Source organism: Solanum lycopersicum, chromosome 11, assembly GCF_036512215.1.
Source record: "Solanum lycopersicum chromosome 11, SLM_r2.1".
In the NCBI taxonomy this organism is placed as follows: domain Eukaryota; kingdom Viridiplantae; phylum Streptophyta; class Magnoliopsida; order Solanales; family Solanaceae; genus Solanum; species Solanum lycopersicum.
In genome coordinates this window covers 54,703,812-54,719,548 of record NC_090810.1, presented here as the reverse complement: position 1 = coordinate 54,719,548, position 15,737 = coordinate 54,703,812, and the positions used below count along the sequence as shown (strand labels likewise).

Here is a 15,737-nt window from a genome sequence, read left to right as displayed (position 1 = left end):
GATGATGAGCTCAAGTTACAACAACTTTATATGAAAGGGAAATAATAATATTAAGAAAAATATTTTCTGAAGATAAAAAACTACAATTCCTTCTAGGATTCAAATAGATGTGATCTCTATTGTAGGCGGTAAGAAGAATGAGAAAAGACCCTCTAATAAATAAAAAAGAACATTACTTTTAATAGTAAAAACATAGTTAAACTATATCAAGGTCCTAATTATATGACTTTTGTATGATATTCTTCAAATGTACATGTAGAATATCACGTCGCCATACGAACATAGTACATAGGAGAAATGTGAGACCAAACTGAAAATTGTTTCACCCCTTAGAACGACGGTATGAACATCACATCTCCTATGGTCATTACCAAAGCTCATAGTGAATCTGAAATAAGTCATGTATGTACTTGTATCTACCAAATAATAAAAATATATTTGAGATTCAATCATAAATCACTTTGCTATTCTATATTACCCTTCCACCGTCCCCTCTTCTTCTTTACTTTCACCCCTAAAAATAGTAAAATAAAGACAGGCTCTTTGGGGTTTAATTTATTTTTTTAGTTGACAAAAAAAGTTTTTTAAAAAGTAGGATGGAACTTTCATTTTATGATAGAAGTCTAACTAGAAAATATTCTCTTTGTTACTTTTGAGGAGAGAATACTTAGTTTGACTGATGAACTATGCTGAAATCAGATTTTTTCTCTTTGGTTTGAAGCAATAGATATTTTTTGAAAGTAAGTGTTGTATTCAATTTATTTTGAAAAAAATTGTTGATCGAGAATCAGTTCATTTGCGTTGACAGCGGCCTCAACTCAACGATGTTTATTCATATTCAACTTAAAATGTGAAAAGCACTAGTAACTCAGCTTGATCTTGCTCCATTTTCACATTATTTCTACCAACAAAAAAAAAAGAATTGAAAATCTCGAAAATCTTTATGAGTGTATGTCTTGACGGTGTGATTAGAAGAAAACATGTGTTTGATTCTTTATTGCATTCAATTTCACTATTTTGATCGAATTAATTATCTTGTCGAATGACCACGTCATAGTGAATGTAAATATTGATGCTTCTTTGGTCATGTTATGTCATACCTACAAGTGATCCTCTCAAGATATTATGTACAAACTTGTACCAAATATAATATGTTTCTTTTCATTTTTTATGAACCACTTATTTCTTTGAAACTAGACAATAAAGTTATATTCCTCTTTTTATCAAAAATTCATGGTGTTACACTAATAGGATATTTCAAATACACTTTGGGACATATAAGATATGATGATGCTTGTTTGTAATAAATTTTAAAGTGAGAGAAATTAAATTGCAATCACAATAAAATAAGAAGAAACATAACTTTATTGGTAAAGATTGCGGGTGCAATTCTGTTCCTCGCTTGATTCTACTCTCTAAAATTTATATACATGATTCGCGGGTTAGTGACGAATGATTTAGATTTGACCCATGTATGAATATTTCATGAATTTGCGGAATATTCGAATGTCTTTTAAAAGAATTCAGTACCCTTTTATATAGGCATGAACTAAGGTTTAGATTGAGTAGCCTAGCCTCCAATAATTCTAATTGAAACTGAACACACCTTCTAAATTTCGTATTGGAATTGAACATGTCTGGTAGAGTTCCACAAATTTTCAAAATTTACAATGCTAAATATTTTCTCAAGATATCTTTCAAATTGTTGTGACCTTTGCTATGAATCTTGTTCTCCCGATATGAAATTAATTGGGTTCATAGTTTTCGAATTCTATTGATCCTAAGTAGTTCATCGTCATTAATGCATAGGAATAAAGGAAGTAATTTGAGGCCGCCTGAACATAAAAATTGTGAAATTTGAAAAAAGAAATAATTAAAATGATGTTGATCAAATTTTTATTTGGACACGAGTGCAAATATGAAAATAACTTTTTAAAATCTTTGGAATTTCAAAAAATTATAACAAATCTATATCCAAAATACTATTGCGAAAAAAGAAAAGAAAAAAGTTGAGCTAATAAAAAAGAGAGAGGAAAGTGTTTATCCCTAAATATTATGTGTATGTACATTTATATTATATTTATATAATAATATAAACTACTTATACATATACAATAAACAGTACCATATTATTCATGAATGCAATTTATTTGCCGCTCAAGTTAGTTTAATAATATACAAAGTATTAAAAAAATATGTTAGTAGTATTATACTTATAATTTTAGAAAGGATATGACTTTTTCAATATATTGACAAGTCAAGTCTTAATTAGTTCAATCAGCATGTATAAATTTATTTGAGCCCACGAATTAATTATGCTAATTAAAATAAACAAGAGTTAACAAAATGAATATTCCAGAAATGTCAAATTAATGAAATCGTAATTGGAAAGAAAATAAAAGTTGGACCATAAAATTTATTATTGACAACTGTTTCTATTTATAGGGATTTTTATTTTTACCAAAAATAAGCTAAGCAATTATGGTTAAGCTCTGTAGCTTAGTTGTACCACTTATATATACACTTAAATTAAATATATACCAAATCAATGAATTTTAATTTTAATTGTTCAACATTAAAATGAGGATATGTAATATTTAGTTAGCACATATAAAGAAAACAATTAGTCAAATAAGTTTGTATCGGTTAAAATATTCGGTACAATTTTTATAAAAAAATATTAAACTAATAATACTTGTGACTAACAGATCACATTATAAATTATTTTTTTGTTAAACTAATTACTTTTCTTTAGACTCAAAATATATGTCCCTATATATATATATACATTCTAGTCGCGATTATTAGCGATAGTTATTATATTTTAACACTTTTAGTAAATATTGCTAAAAATTTATAATAATATATTATTTAATAACATTTTTTTTGAAATAGAGTACTTTAATCTTATTATTAGCAATTAATATCAAAGTCATTTTTCAGTTGTGTAACGGCCGGAATTAGAATTGTCAATTAGTTAGGCAGTTGAATGTACTTAATCAAAGTTAATTATGCTTAAATCTTAAATCACCTAACAAATGGGCTCCACTTCACTTTTTAAATGGAAAAATATTCAAAATAAATAATTATTTTCTTATTATTTAATAAATACTATAATTAAACTGATAACATGTGGGTCCCAAAAATGCCACGTGTCTGCCGACTAAAGTGAACATACGAAAGACACGCATGCAACTTTGTTTGTCTCGTGATTTTTTTTGTAATATCCTATTTGTTTTATTTTTAATAAATAAATATTTGCTCCTTCTTATTTTATGTAAAATAATTTGATTCGATATAAATTTTATAAAAATAAAATAAAAGACTTTTAAAATTTATGATCTAAAATAAATGTTAATATTCGTGCAGCTATAATAATTTTATTAAAAATAAAATAAACATTTTAAAGTTATATTCTTATTTAATATAAAAAAATTTTGTGAATAATATATAATTGAAAAATTGTGTTTTTTTTACCTTTTTTTGAAAATGTCTTGAAAAAAAATATTTTTTTTTTAAAAAAAAAGATAAAAATGACTTCATGATCATATACCCCTAAATATTTAATTGCTTAATTTTGAATTGAATTGATTAATTTTTTAAAACATTGAAATTTCGAAAAGGCAACCTTGAACAGGCGGTTTCAAATTTGACTTCAAAAAGAGTTGCCATCATAAGTCATCATCTTAAACCTCTTTTTTTTCTTCTTCTTTATTTAAAGGGAATGAAAAATATATAAATTATTAAGTTAAGAACATCATCTAATTTTTAAACATACTTAAGAGTGGAAACCCACAATTAATGATTGAAATCTTAATTATAGCTATTAAAAACAACTCAATAAAGGATTTAGAAAAATTGAGGCATTTGATCCATCAATAAATCGTAGAGAAATCAATCGTATTACTCAATTTCTATATTTTCATTTATTTGAAATTATTTTTTATAAACCAATATGTAGTTTTGCGAATAATTTTTATTCGGATAAAATTGGACAATCCGATAAACAAGGTATATTTCATTAAAAAAATTTATCAAATCCGACCCTATTCGTCATTTTGTTTGATGATTTATTAATTTATTAAATAAAAATAATAACTTAAAAATAAATTTATATTTTATTGTATACACCTAGTTGAGCCTTAGCTTCCAAGACAAAGATCCATGGTGACTCACAGTTCATATACCAAATATCTCATAATATGAATATCTCATCCGCTTGTAATGACTCTCTAGACCTTTTTTTCCCCAAAATTTTTGATATTGAAGGATTTTTAATACCTAAGTCATGTGTGACTTGCTAGGACTAGCGGTTTGGTCACCTAGTCGTTTGTTAGGTTTTTGTGTGAGTTTGTGTTATGAAGATTTTAAAGTTTGAAAAGATTTTCGGTCAAAACATCAAGTACACGACCTTAGTCCGTTTAACTTTGAAATGTCAAGTTTTTTTAGTAAGACCTTTGGTTTGGTCTCCCAGACTACTAGATTCATTTTGAGATAAATTGTTGCATATGACTAAAGTAGAGCTTGAGTGTGACACTTATTTTTTATCGAGATGACCTCCGTTAAAAGTTTTAGTAGTTTCATTGAGTAGCATACTCAATTAGCGTTGGTGGTACCCCAAATAAATTTCGAAGGTCCGATGGAATCTTTAGATTTTTATCCTAAAACTTGGTGCAACCGCTAATACGGAGCCTAGGTTTGCACTTGTGGATCCTTGGTCGCACCAATTAACTCACACCTAAAGGGACAAGGCCGCTCATGTGGAGTTGGTCAGTCAATTGACCCTTGCATCAATGACTCTAACTTTGCTTCAGTAGCATCGTACCAACAATATTACTAAAGTCCCTTTTTTGTCACATCTTCATTTTTGGAACTTCGAGAGCTCAATTTTTGACAATTTCTTGTGGGATTTGTTGCTTTCAATTGGGAGTAGTGATGCGATGTTCTTCTCACGTTTAATTCGTGACTTATCCTCGATTTCTTCCACTCTAACATTTTATTAGTGGTTTTTTGAACTTTTGGGTGCATGGTCTATTTTAGACCTTGTTTGAGCTTGATTTTGCCCATTTTCAGAGCACAAGTTTCTTGAGCTAGTTGAGACTCATTGATGGAGTCAATTTTAGAATTCCTTATGTAATTCATGTGTCTAAACGACCAATTGAAACTTAGGATTGTTCATAATTATGGTTAATAAATCAAAACGAACAACAAGCAAAACCAAATCTATTTTTTTTAAATAAGGAAAAAGGGTAAAAATACCCTTAAACTATATGAAATGAACAAAAATGCTCTTCGTTTATGGTTTGGTTAAAAATTTCCTTATTCTTATCTAGTGGGTCAAGAATGTTCGTTTTTCAAATGATATACTATTTTCTTTTTAACACATTTTTCTAGCAATATTTATAAAATTATCAAATGTTTATCCTACTTCAATTTTAAAAAAATCTTATTTTATTATAATTATTTTTTATTGTTATATAAATAAAGATTAATGATGAATATATATGTAACACCTCACATTTTGAAAGAACTAAAGAGAAGTTTGTATGAGTCACCATCAATTTCTAGTTTTAGGTCAATTTCGATCGACCATCTATTTAGCACATAAAGAATTAGGTAGCCCATGAACAATGAAATTAAAAGTCATTGAGTCTTCTATACAACACTAAGAACATTGTTCTTTTCAGGTATGTAAGGCTTCCCACAGTGATGGACTTGTTCGTCCTCAAGCCAAACATCTAAGTTACCCACAAAGTTGTTGTCTGTAAAAGTTTCTTGAGTAGTTCTTGATATTTGTTCAAATTTCTTGATGATAAAGGTTGCAATTTCTTCCGTGTTGTGGTTCTTTGATAAGAGACGTCTTTCGAAAAGGGTTGTATAAGAATTTCTATGAATTCATGTTGGGTTTGAAAATTTATAAATTTTTAGGAGGAATCATTCAATTTTAAACAAGTTAGGACCCTAAATTGAGAAGAAAAATTCATTGATTTTTTGAGTAGGAGGTTGGGGTGGCGCGATAAGCGCCAAGGACAACTTCTAAAGTTCAGGCATTGGCAACGAGCCACTCAGTATGTCAGGGTCACGTGATCATTTTTCTTTTGATGCTTCTTTCCGAACGTATTCCTTTGAATTGTGACTATGTTGTCCTCTTTGTTTTAGTTCCTAAAGGCTTCATAATCTTTGAGAGATCCTACATGTCTTAATCACATGTCAAAATTTACGTTCCGAATTAAAGTGAGTTTAAGAGAAAATTTCAAAAGCTTTAATTGAGTTGATTTTGAGTTCCTGATCCTTTTGAAAATCTATTCTTAATTTTTGAATTGCTAAATGTTATGCATTGAGTTTCTTGAGTTTATTTGTTCATGTCTATATTTTAGCATGAACCTTATGAATTGAGTATTCTTGAGATGAGTAGTATCGTTGAGTTTTGATTTCCTGAGTTTTGGAATTCTGAATTGAGTTCCTATATTGTTATTGAGATCCCTGAGTTAATTCATTCATGTCTATATTATTTCAGCATGAACTCTATTTTGAGTTATAAATCTTAAGAATCTTTTAAACCCAATATGTGTGTTTGAAATTGAGTTTTTTGAGAAAAGTTCAAAGAGACATTTTGAGTAAATTTTAAGGAAATAAAGATTTTATGAGTTCAAAGATATTTGAGAGCAACTACATCTTTGAAGAGGATAGTTTGATAATTGTCTCATATCACAGAAAGAAAATGTTTTAACATTGAGAATGAGTATATATATATTGAGAGTAGTATTGAGTACCGATTTGGGGATGAGTTCAGACAACTCACATTGCTCAGAAGCCATGTAGCCAACTAGAGTAAAGGATCACACTTTTTAGATGACTCTTTATTGCTTTTAGGCATAACTTAATGGATCCACTTTGTTGAGGTGTTTGATACCCTGGCAAGGTATAGGCCAGTTCTAACAGCGTGAGCGAGACACTGTATCCTCACATAACTCATAGTAATGGTTGTCGATTATAGAATCTCTCAAACAAGAGTAAAGAACATTTTATTATTTCCTTATACATCATAGAGCTTATATCTTTTGTTTTATAATGATTTAAGCATTGCATCTCTTATTATTGCTTTCGTATTGGAGTTGAGTTGAGGTGAGTATAATTCTTAGATCGGTTCAATTATTTATGCTTTCAGTTGTTTTTGCGTACTTGTACATTGAATGTACTGATGTCATTCGACCTACATCTTATTACGATGCACATACATGCGTTCAGGTTTATCAACATGCGGTTCGTTGATATAATTCGCACTCCAGATAGCTTTGGTGAGCCTCCTTGCTTCCGGATGGCTTCACAAGTATTTCTAGCTTTGTTAAGTTGTTGAGGGTTATGCACCGGCACCTACCCTAGTATTAGAGACTTCGTAGATAGTTTAAGTTCAGGAGTCTCTTATTATTTCTTTTTCTTATTGAGATGTTTCGAGGTCTTGAGACAATTGTCTATAACTTGTTAGTTATTTTGAGATATTTATTTGACTTAAGTTTTAAATTGAGACTTAAAAGTATAATTATGCATTTGGAGTTCCCATTTTGCTTGAGTATATCTTTCGCTTATAGTCAGTCAGGATGAGGATTTGTTTTGGGATCAGCAATGATTCTTGAGTGTCGGCCATGTTTAGGGTGTAGACTAGGATTGTGACGATATATTATGATCTTATATGTATGACATATAAAATTTGTTAAAAAGATACATGAAGTTATTTTATTTTAATTGACAAAATGAGAATATGAAAAAAAATATTATTTCCAACATTTTTATTTGTGAAAGTGATTTTAAAAGAAACAAAATAAGAATAAGTCTTTAATAATATTTTAATTAGGAAGAAGATATGTTTTTTTTAAAAAATAATATATTTATTTTGAAAATGACATTTTTGATCCATTTAATAATTATAAGGGTATTTTTAGACCTAAGTATTGACTACAAGGACATTTTTGAACCAAAATATTGACGGTATGACATTTTTTAGCCAAACTATAAAAGAAAGGCATTTGTGTACATTTCACATGGTTTAAGGGCATTTTGAATCCTTTTAAATGGTATTTGGTTTGGTAAGAGTTGATTTTAAATTTTGACAATCGATGCCATTTGATTGGTTTTACCAAAAAGAAAGCCACAAAAATAACTAAACTACGACTATAACCAGTCTCAACACTTAAACCATGCACCCGACCCCAATCACCTGCCTGACTTAGTAACCGTCATTTCAATAAACAAATAAAATGTCATTATAATCATAAGTATAATATAGGTCGTACTCTCAATCCTTAGCCTGAGTTGACATTCACATGAAACATTTCCCACATGATTACATACCAGTCATACCTAAGTCCAACTCATCTTTCAAGTAACCCGAACCACTTAAGGATCAAACAAACATACATCATACTATAAAAAGGTAAATCTGGTCCTTTCATGAAACCCTATACACATATATCCAATCATCTCATGGGATCCACACACCAACAATTAGTTATCTGTTGCGATACTTAAGTCAATCAAAATTAGTATTCATGTCATATGTGATACACGAGCCAACCAATTATCACAAATAATCAAGCACAGTCACGATCAAAATGAGCAATAACACTTGAAACCACAAGCGAAATAAATAAGTTAATTGCATAAGATTATTAACATGATGTCATTTAATTTGATTCTTGTGTTTTTCGCAACATGCATTACACAAAGTGATACTATAAAATTGTAGACATGCAAATATACATATATTGAAAAACACATGCAATCATCACTTATCGAAACGTAACCTCTTAGACAATTCCCGATTGTCCCCAACTTTTCTCACAAATCCTTTTCGCAATCAAACTGTAAAACAATTGTCATAGCTAACAACCACAATCAGCCTAACCATCTTAGCAACAAGATTAATCATTCAGACTCCATGTTCGAACGCCTATACATGTAATCTCTAAAAAATTCACAAGATATAATGTAGTAAAAACATATCTAACTATTTAATTTAAAGAAACTTAGCCTACATTGGCTCCAAGCATCAATGGATAAACCTCAACTGTGAGCTTCTGACTCCATGAGGACAAACAATGAAGAACGATCACAGAAAATTCTTGATTTTTGTAATTTCTTCCCTCCATTATTCCCTTGATTTTAAAATTTTGAAATTTTGCGTGAGATGTCCTTGAGTAACAATGAATTAGATCATTACAATTCAGCACACACCACATATGCTATTAATCTTTTATATACTAGGAGAAGGACAAGTTGTTAGAACAATGTTTGGTGTCTTTCAAGAACATATCCTCGCTGCACATAGTAGTAGCATTAAGTATTTATATAAAATAAAAATATTATATACAATTACACATGCACTTATATTACTCAATGATAATTCATATTAGTTATTTTTAAATTGAAAATTATTACATTTTAAAATATCCTGGATACACAATGGTTTGAGTGGTTGTGTAAATTGATAGGATACACAATTTTTTCTCCATCATTGACTTAAGACCCGTCTGTCCCAAAGAATACTTCAGAGAAATTTGAGGAAAACTTGAGAAAAATTTGGGATGTAGTATTTGGTCATATAACTTGGCAAATACATTTGCCAAGCCTCGCAAGTTCTCAAATATTAAAAAAAACTAGTATATGGGCTAAGTTCTAATATTTGAGAATTTTAAAAAATTCAAAAATTATCCTTTAACTTTATATTTTATAAAAGATACTTACTCCCTTCGTTTCAAAAAGGATAACCTAGTTTGACTTGGAATGGAGTTTAAGAAAAGAAAGAATACTTTTTAATCTTGTGTTATAAATTAAAGTTATGTTAAATGTACCAAAATATCCTTTAATCTTGTGGTCCTAAACATACCACGTGGAAAGTTAAAGTTAAAGTGTTGCAAAAAAAGGAAATGAGTCATTCTTTTTGAAACAGACTAAAAAGGAAATATGGTCCAAAAAGGAGGGAGTATTATTTATTAATTCCAACTAGTACTTGTTACTACCTATTCCCAAAAAGTTCGAATTCTAATTCGAGTTACGAAATTGATAAGAAAGAATAATTTGTTTTTAATGAGTTATAAATAACCGAATCAATGACAAATTTTAATATGCGATTAGTGGATTGTCTTGCCTATATTGTTATTTTGCTGTTGTTCATTGTTATCAATTATATTATAAAGTTATTTTTTAATAAAATATATTCACTATAAACAGATAGTGCAATTTTATGGATTTTCTTAAATATAGTTTTTAAGACTTATGAATATAAATCATATTTTTTGAAATAATCAAATATTCTTGAAAAAACTTAGGGCCAAACATATGATATAATTTGACAAAAACTTGACCCATATATTATTTGCCAAGAAAATTTGATTACTTGAAGCCAAATGCTAGCTTCAATGTAAGACACAAAACAAATTATATTAAAACAAATATGCATATAATAGCATTAGAGCCTATCACCCAATCACTCACATTGGACGCAAGGTTCACTTGCTGGGAAAAGAGCAACATGATAATATTATTTTCTTTAGTCAAATTTACTTTTGGCTTAGCATGTGTTATTTTTTTTAATTTTCTTTCAAAATTGAGTTACATGATGGTCTAATTTGTCACACCCAAAACAATTGTCATTTTTCTTGAAAGTCTGATTATTGGATCTGAATTTGTAATTAAATTCTTTTTCATACCTGATGCTTTTATTGTGAGACATTATCTTTCAAAATATTGAGTTTCATAGCAATTTTCTTTGTTTCATCAGAAATTGATTGATTTTCTCCAACTCAAATTTTTTAAATAGTTTGTGAAACTCGCTGACACGGCCTTAACGTATTTCTCCATCGTTATTTTTCATTTGAAAAAGTTATTAATAGTAAACTTTGACTTGGTAGCATATTCATTAGTATATTTAGCAAGGGACGAGTCTAAATTCTTTATTTAAACAATATACATTGAACAATTTATTAAAAAGATATTTAACATAACATGCTTACATATCTTATTTGCATAAATTCATTGATTTAGTTCATCAAAAATAAATTCATCAAAATTTAAATTTGTTGCAGCAGATGCCACACCATACATGCATGTCAAGAGTAGAGAAGTATATATGTGTTATCTCTTAAAATTTTCACCTTTAAAATATCAAAAAAATGTTTTGATCAATTGTACGAAAGCACAATAAAAATAAGATGTTTGTGCAAGTATTGTTAGTAATAGTAGCACATTGATCATTTTTGTAATCCACGATAAAAAATAATATCCTTAGCTAAAGATATGCTCAGCCATCTGCCAATCTATTCAATCAAAAATTAGAAATGATTGTCAAGGTGATAAAGTCAATTGTCCATTAAAATAATTTAATCTATATAAACTCAATTTTGAATGTTAGCTATTACTTCCTCTGTCCCATTATAATAGATCACTTTCTATTTTATACTATATTTAAGAAATCATAAATAAAATGATTATTTTGACTAATTTGCCCTTAATCTATATCGATGATATTGAATTACTAATAGAACCAACTAAGATTCTTTTAGAATCAGTTAATTGTTATGAAGTTTTCTAGATGTTGTTAATGCAGTGAAGACAGTGACACGTGAATAATGTAAAGAATGTGAAGTTAGTCAGAATTTTCAGCATTAGTGTTTTCTATATAAAGAGATACAAGTGTATTTGATGGTGTAGAAAAATAAACTCAGATTCTAAAGCTAGCTTGTAATAGAAAAAGTTCTTTCAATTTCAATGAAAAGGTTTCATGATTTACTGCTTTGTAGAGTTTAGAAAGTTTTAATGGTATCAGAGCTCTGATCAAGGGCAAAACTAAGAAGAAGAGAAAGTCAGATCCTTGAAGTGTCGAAGGTTAACAATGGTGGAAACACAGACAGAAGAAACAGAGATTGATCCGCACACAAATCACAATCATCCTCTTCATCTACAAGCTTCAAATACTCCTGGAGTTGCATTGATTCCTATGAAGCTCATCGGACCAGAAAATTATGGTGTATGGAATAGATCGATGCGTCTAGCACTTCTAGTCAAAAACAAACTTAGATTTGTTGATGGCACATGTGCTAAGAGTTCATACAAAGGAAACTTAGCAATTAGATGGGAGAGGTGTGATGTTGTTATGCTATCATGGATTAGTGCAACATTAGCTCCAGAATTGATGACAAGCATTGTTTATGCTTCTAGTTCGAAGAAGATCTTGAACGATTTCAAGAAAAGGTTTGACAAATTGAATTTGACCAGAATTTTCCATCCGTGGAAGGAGATCACAATGATTCGTCAAGGTACTGATTCTATAGCTTTTTATTACTCATTGATTAGAGATCTATGGGACGAAATGGATGTAATGGTACCATCTCCTTCTTGTGATTGTGTGGAGTCAAGTTCTAATGTTGAACATGTTAAACAACAAAGACTGCTACAGTTCTTAGTAGGACTGAATGAAAGTTATGCACAAGTTAGAGTTCTATTCTACTTAGTGCAACTGTTCCTAGCGTTAATCAAGCTTATGCAATGGCAATTCAAGAGGAAAGTCAAAGGATATTAGGACAAACTGAAGGTGGTAATGATCATTTAACAATGATGGCTGGTAGAACTACACAACTACACAATTTTCAAACACAAAATCACAATTTGCAAGATAGGAAACCTCAAGGTCAGAATTCATATGGAAAGAAGCCAGGACTGATCTGTGAGCACTGTGGATTTAAAGATCACACAAAGGATACCTGCTATAGAATTATAGCTTTTCCAACTGATTTTAAAAGCAAGAGGAGTCATCAACAAATGAGGATACTATGCCTCATGCCAATGTCTCAGCAGTAACTTCATCAGGTTGAGAGAAGAATGAAGGACCTGGTTCTAAGTTCTACTTTCCAAGAGGACTCTTTACTAGAGAGCATTGTGATCAATTACTCAAAACGATGGATCCACCAACAGGAATTTGCAAGGCTAATGCTCTAGCAGGTAAACATGATCTACCTAGTAATGTTAATGATGATGTTAGATGGATAATCGATTCAAGTGCTACACATCATGTAACTTACTGTAAGAGTCTGCTAGGTGAATGTAGAAAATTATCAGACTCACATCACAACAAGTTTCAGGTACCAATAGGAAATAGAATACATGTTGATCATATTGGAGATGCAGTGATTTTGGGAGATTGTAAGATTAAAAATGTTCTGCATGTACCAGACTTCAGATTCAATTTATTATCGGTATCAAAGTTGACTAGGGATTTAAAGTGCATGGTATCTTTTTATCCTGACTTCTGTGTAATGTAGGATCTATTTACTGGAGAGGTGATTGGGATTGGTAAAGAGGAAGAAGGTCTGTATATCCTGAAGCATAGACATGAAGTTACACCTGTAATTGGAGCTGCTTTAAAAGAAGAATTCAGTAGAGCATAGATTGTGGCATCTTAGGTTGGGTAATCCTTCAATAGAAGTAATGAAGCATTTTTCAATATTGAAGAATATAGTTGATGAAAATGTGCAGATTGATTATATGATTTGTCCACTAGCAAAGCAATTTAGGCTTAAATTTCCTTCTAGTATTACTCAGACTTCTAAGATGTTCCAGCTTGTTCATTTAGATTTCTGGGGACCTCATAAATATCCCACTTATGATAGAAAACATTATTTTCTGACTGTTGTAGATGATTTTAGCAGATTCACATAGATCACATTATTACAATCTAAGAAGGATGTAATAGTTGTGCTGAAAAGTTTTATAGCCATGATTTGTAATCAGTTTGATTGTTCAATAAGAATTCCGAGGCCTGACAATGGTACTGAGTTTTTTACCAATCAATTCTCTGATTTACTATCTTCATTAGGTATTATACACAAAAATAGTTGTCCTTATACAACACAACAGAATGGTGTTGTTAAAAGGAAACATAGACATATTTTAGAAGTTGGCAGAGCCTTGAAATTGCAATCTGATGTGCCTAGAAGGTTTTGGGTGATTGTGTACAAACAATAATCTATTTAGTCAACAAACTGCCCACTGATGTATTGAAAGGGTGTTCTCCTTATGAAGTGTTGTTTGAGAGATCACCTAGCCTAGATCACATTAGAGTGGTTGATTGTTTATGTTATACTAATGTGTTTCCTAGAGGAGGAAAGTTTGAGGCGAGATCAAAGAATCAGTGCTATTGGGGTTCTCTACCACACAAAAAGAGATACAAGTTGTATAACTTAGATTATCAAAGTGTGTTTGTAAATAGGGATGTTGTATTCAATGAGAGGGTATTTCCTTTTAAGGATTTGCAGTCTGACAGTGAAGGTCCACATTCGTTGTTTTTACCCTTCTCAGATCACATAGATGGAGCTCTTACTCAAGATTCATATCTGGATGTTAATTTGCAATTGTCAGACCTATGTCCTTCTGTTGAATCCCCTGCAAATGTCACAACATCTGGTTAAGACCTTGCTCTCTAAGTAGTTTCTCCACAAACTTCTGTAGATTCATTGCAAGCAGAAGATGTGTTTCTAGTAGCTCCCATACAAGAGGTGCACAAGTCAATGCTGGCCCAAGGAAAACATAAAGATCATGCAAACCACCTCTGTGGCTCAAGGATTTTGTTGTGCCCAAGAAGGATAATCCTCACTCTATTACTAATCATGTTTGTCATGACAATATGTCTCCAGGTAATCAAACTTAATTACATGCTTTTTAAACAATTGTAGAAACTCAATCTTTCAAAGAAGCCTCTCAAGTCAAGCTGTGGATGGATGTCATGCACCAGAAATCCTAACTTTAGAAGACAATTACATTTGGACTATCGTTGAGTTGCCACCAGGTGAAAAGGCCATTGGTTCAAAGTCGGTGTACAAGATTAAATACAAGTCAAATGGTGAAGTGGATAGGTACAAAGCTTGATGAGTTGCAAAAGGATTCACTCAAAGAAAAGGCCTTGATTATCATTTATCATGACACCTTCTCTCCAGTTGCAAAAATGGTTACCATCAGAACATTTTAAGTCTGGCAGCTTCAAATGGATGAATCTCTCTCAAATGGATGTCAATAATGTCTTTTTACAAGGTGATTTAGTTGAATATATTACATTGAACTTCCTCTTGGCTTCCAAAAGAGGGGAGAAAATAAAGTATGTAAGCTAAGGAAGTCACTCTATGGTCTCAAGCAGGTATCACGACAATGGAACATCAAGTTTAGTGATGCACTATTATCAGCAGGTTATATTCAAAGTGCCCATGACCACTCTTTATTCATTAAAAGGGAAGGAGATGACATGGTTATGATTCTGGTATATGTTGATGATCTTTTAATCACTGGAAATAGATCTTAAATGATTCAAGAGGCCAAAGTCACACTGCATAGGAATTTTAAAATGAAGGTTTTGGGAAGTCACAAATACTTCTTAGGGATAGAAGTTTTGAAGTCAAAAGAAGGGATATTATTGAATTAAAGGAAGTATGCCTTGCAACTCATTTCAGAAGTTGGATTAAGTGGAGCAAAGGTTGCAAATACTCCTTTAGAATTCAATCAAAAGCTAACTAGTCTAGAATATAATCAACATATTAGGAACACTACTGATTCTGCTGATACAAAATTGGGAGATATCACAGCATACCAAGGTTAATTGGGAAATTATTGTATTTTATGATTATCAGACCTGATAATTGCTTTAGTGTACAGGTGTTAAGTCAGTTTATGCAACATCCAAAAATCTCACATTAGGA

General features: G+C 30.6%; 1 protein-coding gene across 1 annotated transcript; it reads left to right on the top strand.

Moving 5' to 3' along the window:
* Positions 1 to 11,887: 11,887 nt before the first annotated feature.
* LOC104644798 (uncharacterized) lies at positions 11,888 to 12,574 on the top strand. The gene has a single exon (XM_010315274.2). The coding sequence runs from the start codon at positions 11,888 to 11,890 to the stop codon at positions 12,572 to 12,574; it is 687 nt and encodes a 228-aa protein (XP_010313576.2).
* Positions 12,575 to 15,737: the final 3,163 nt, after the last annotated feature.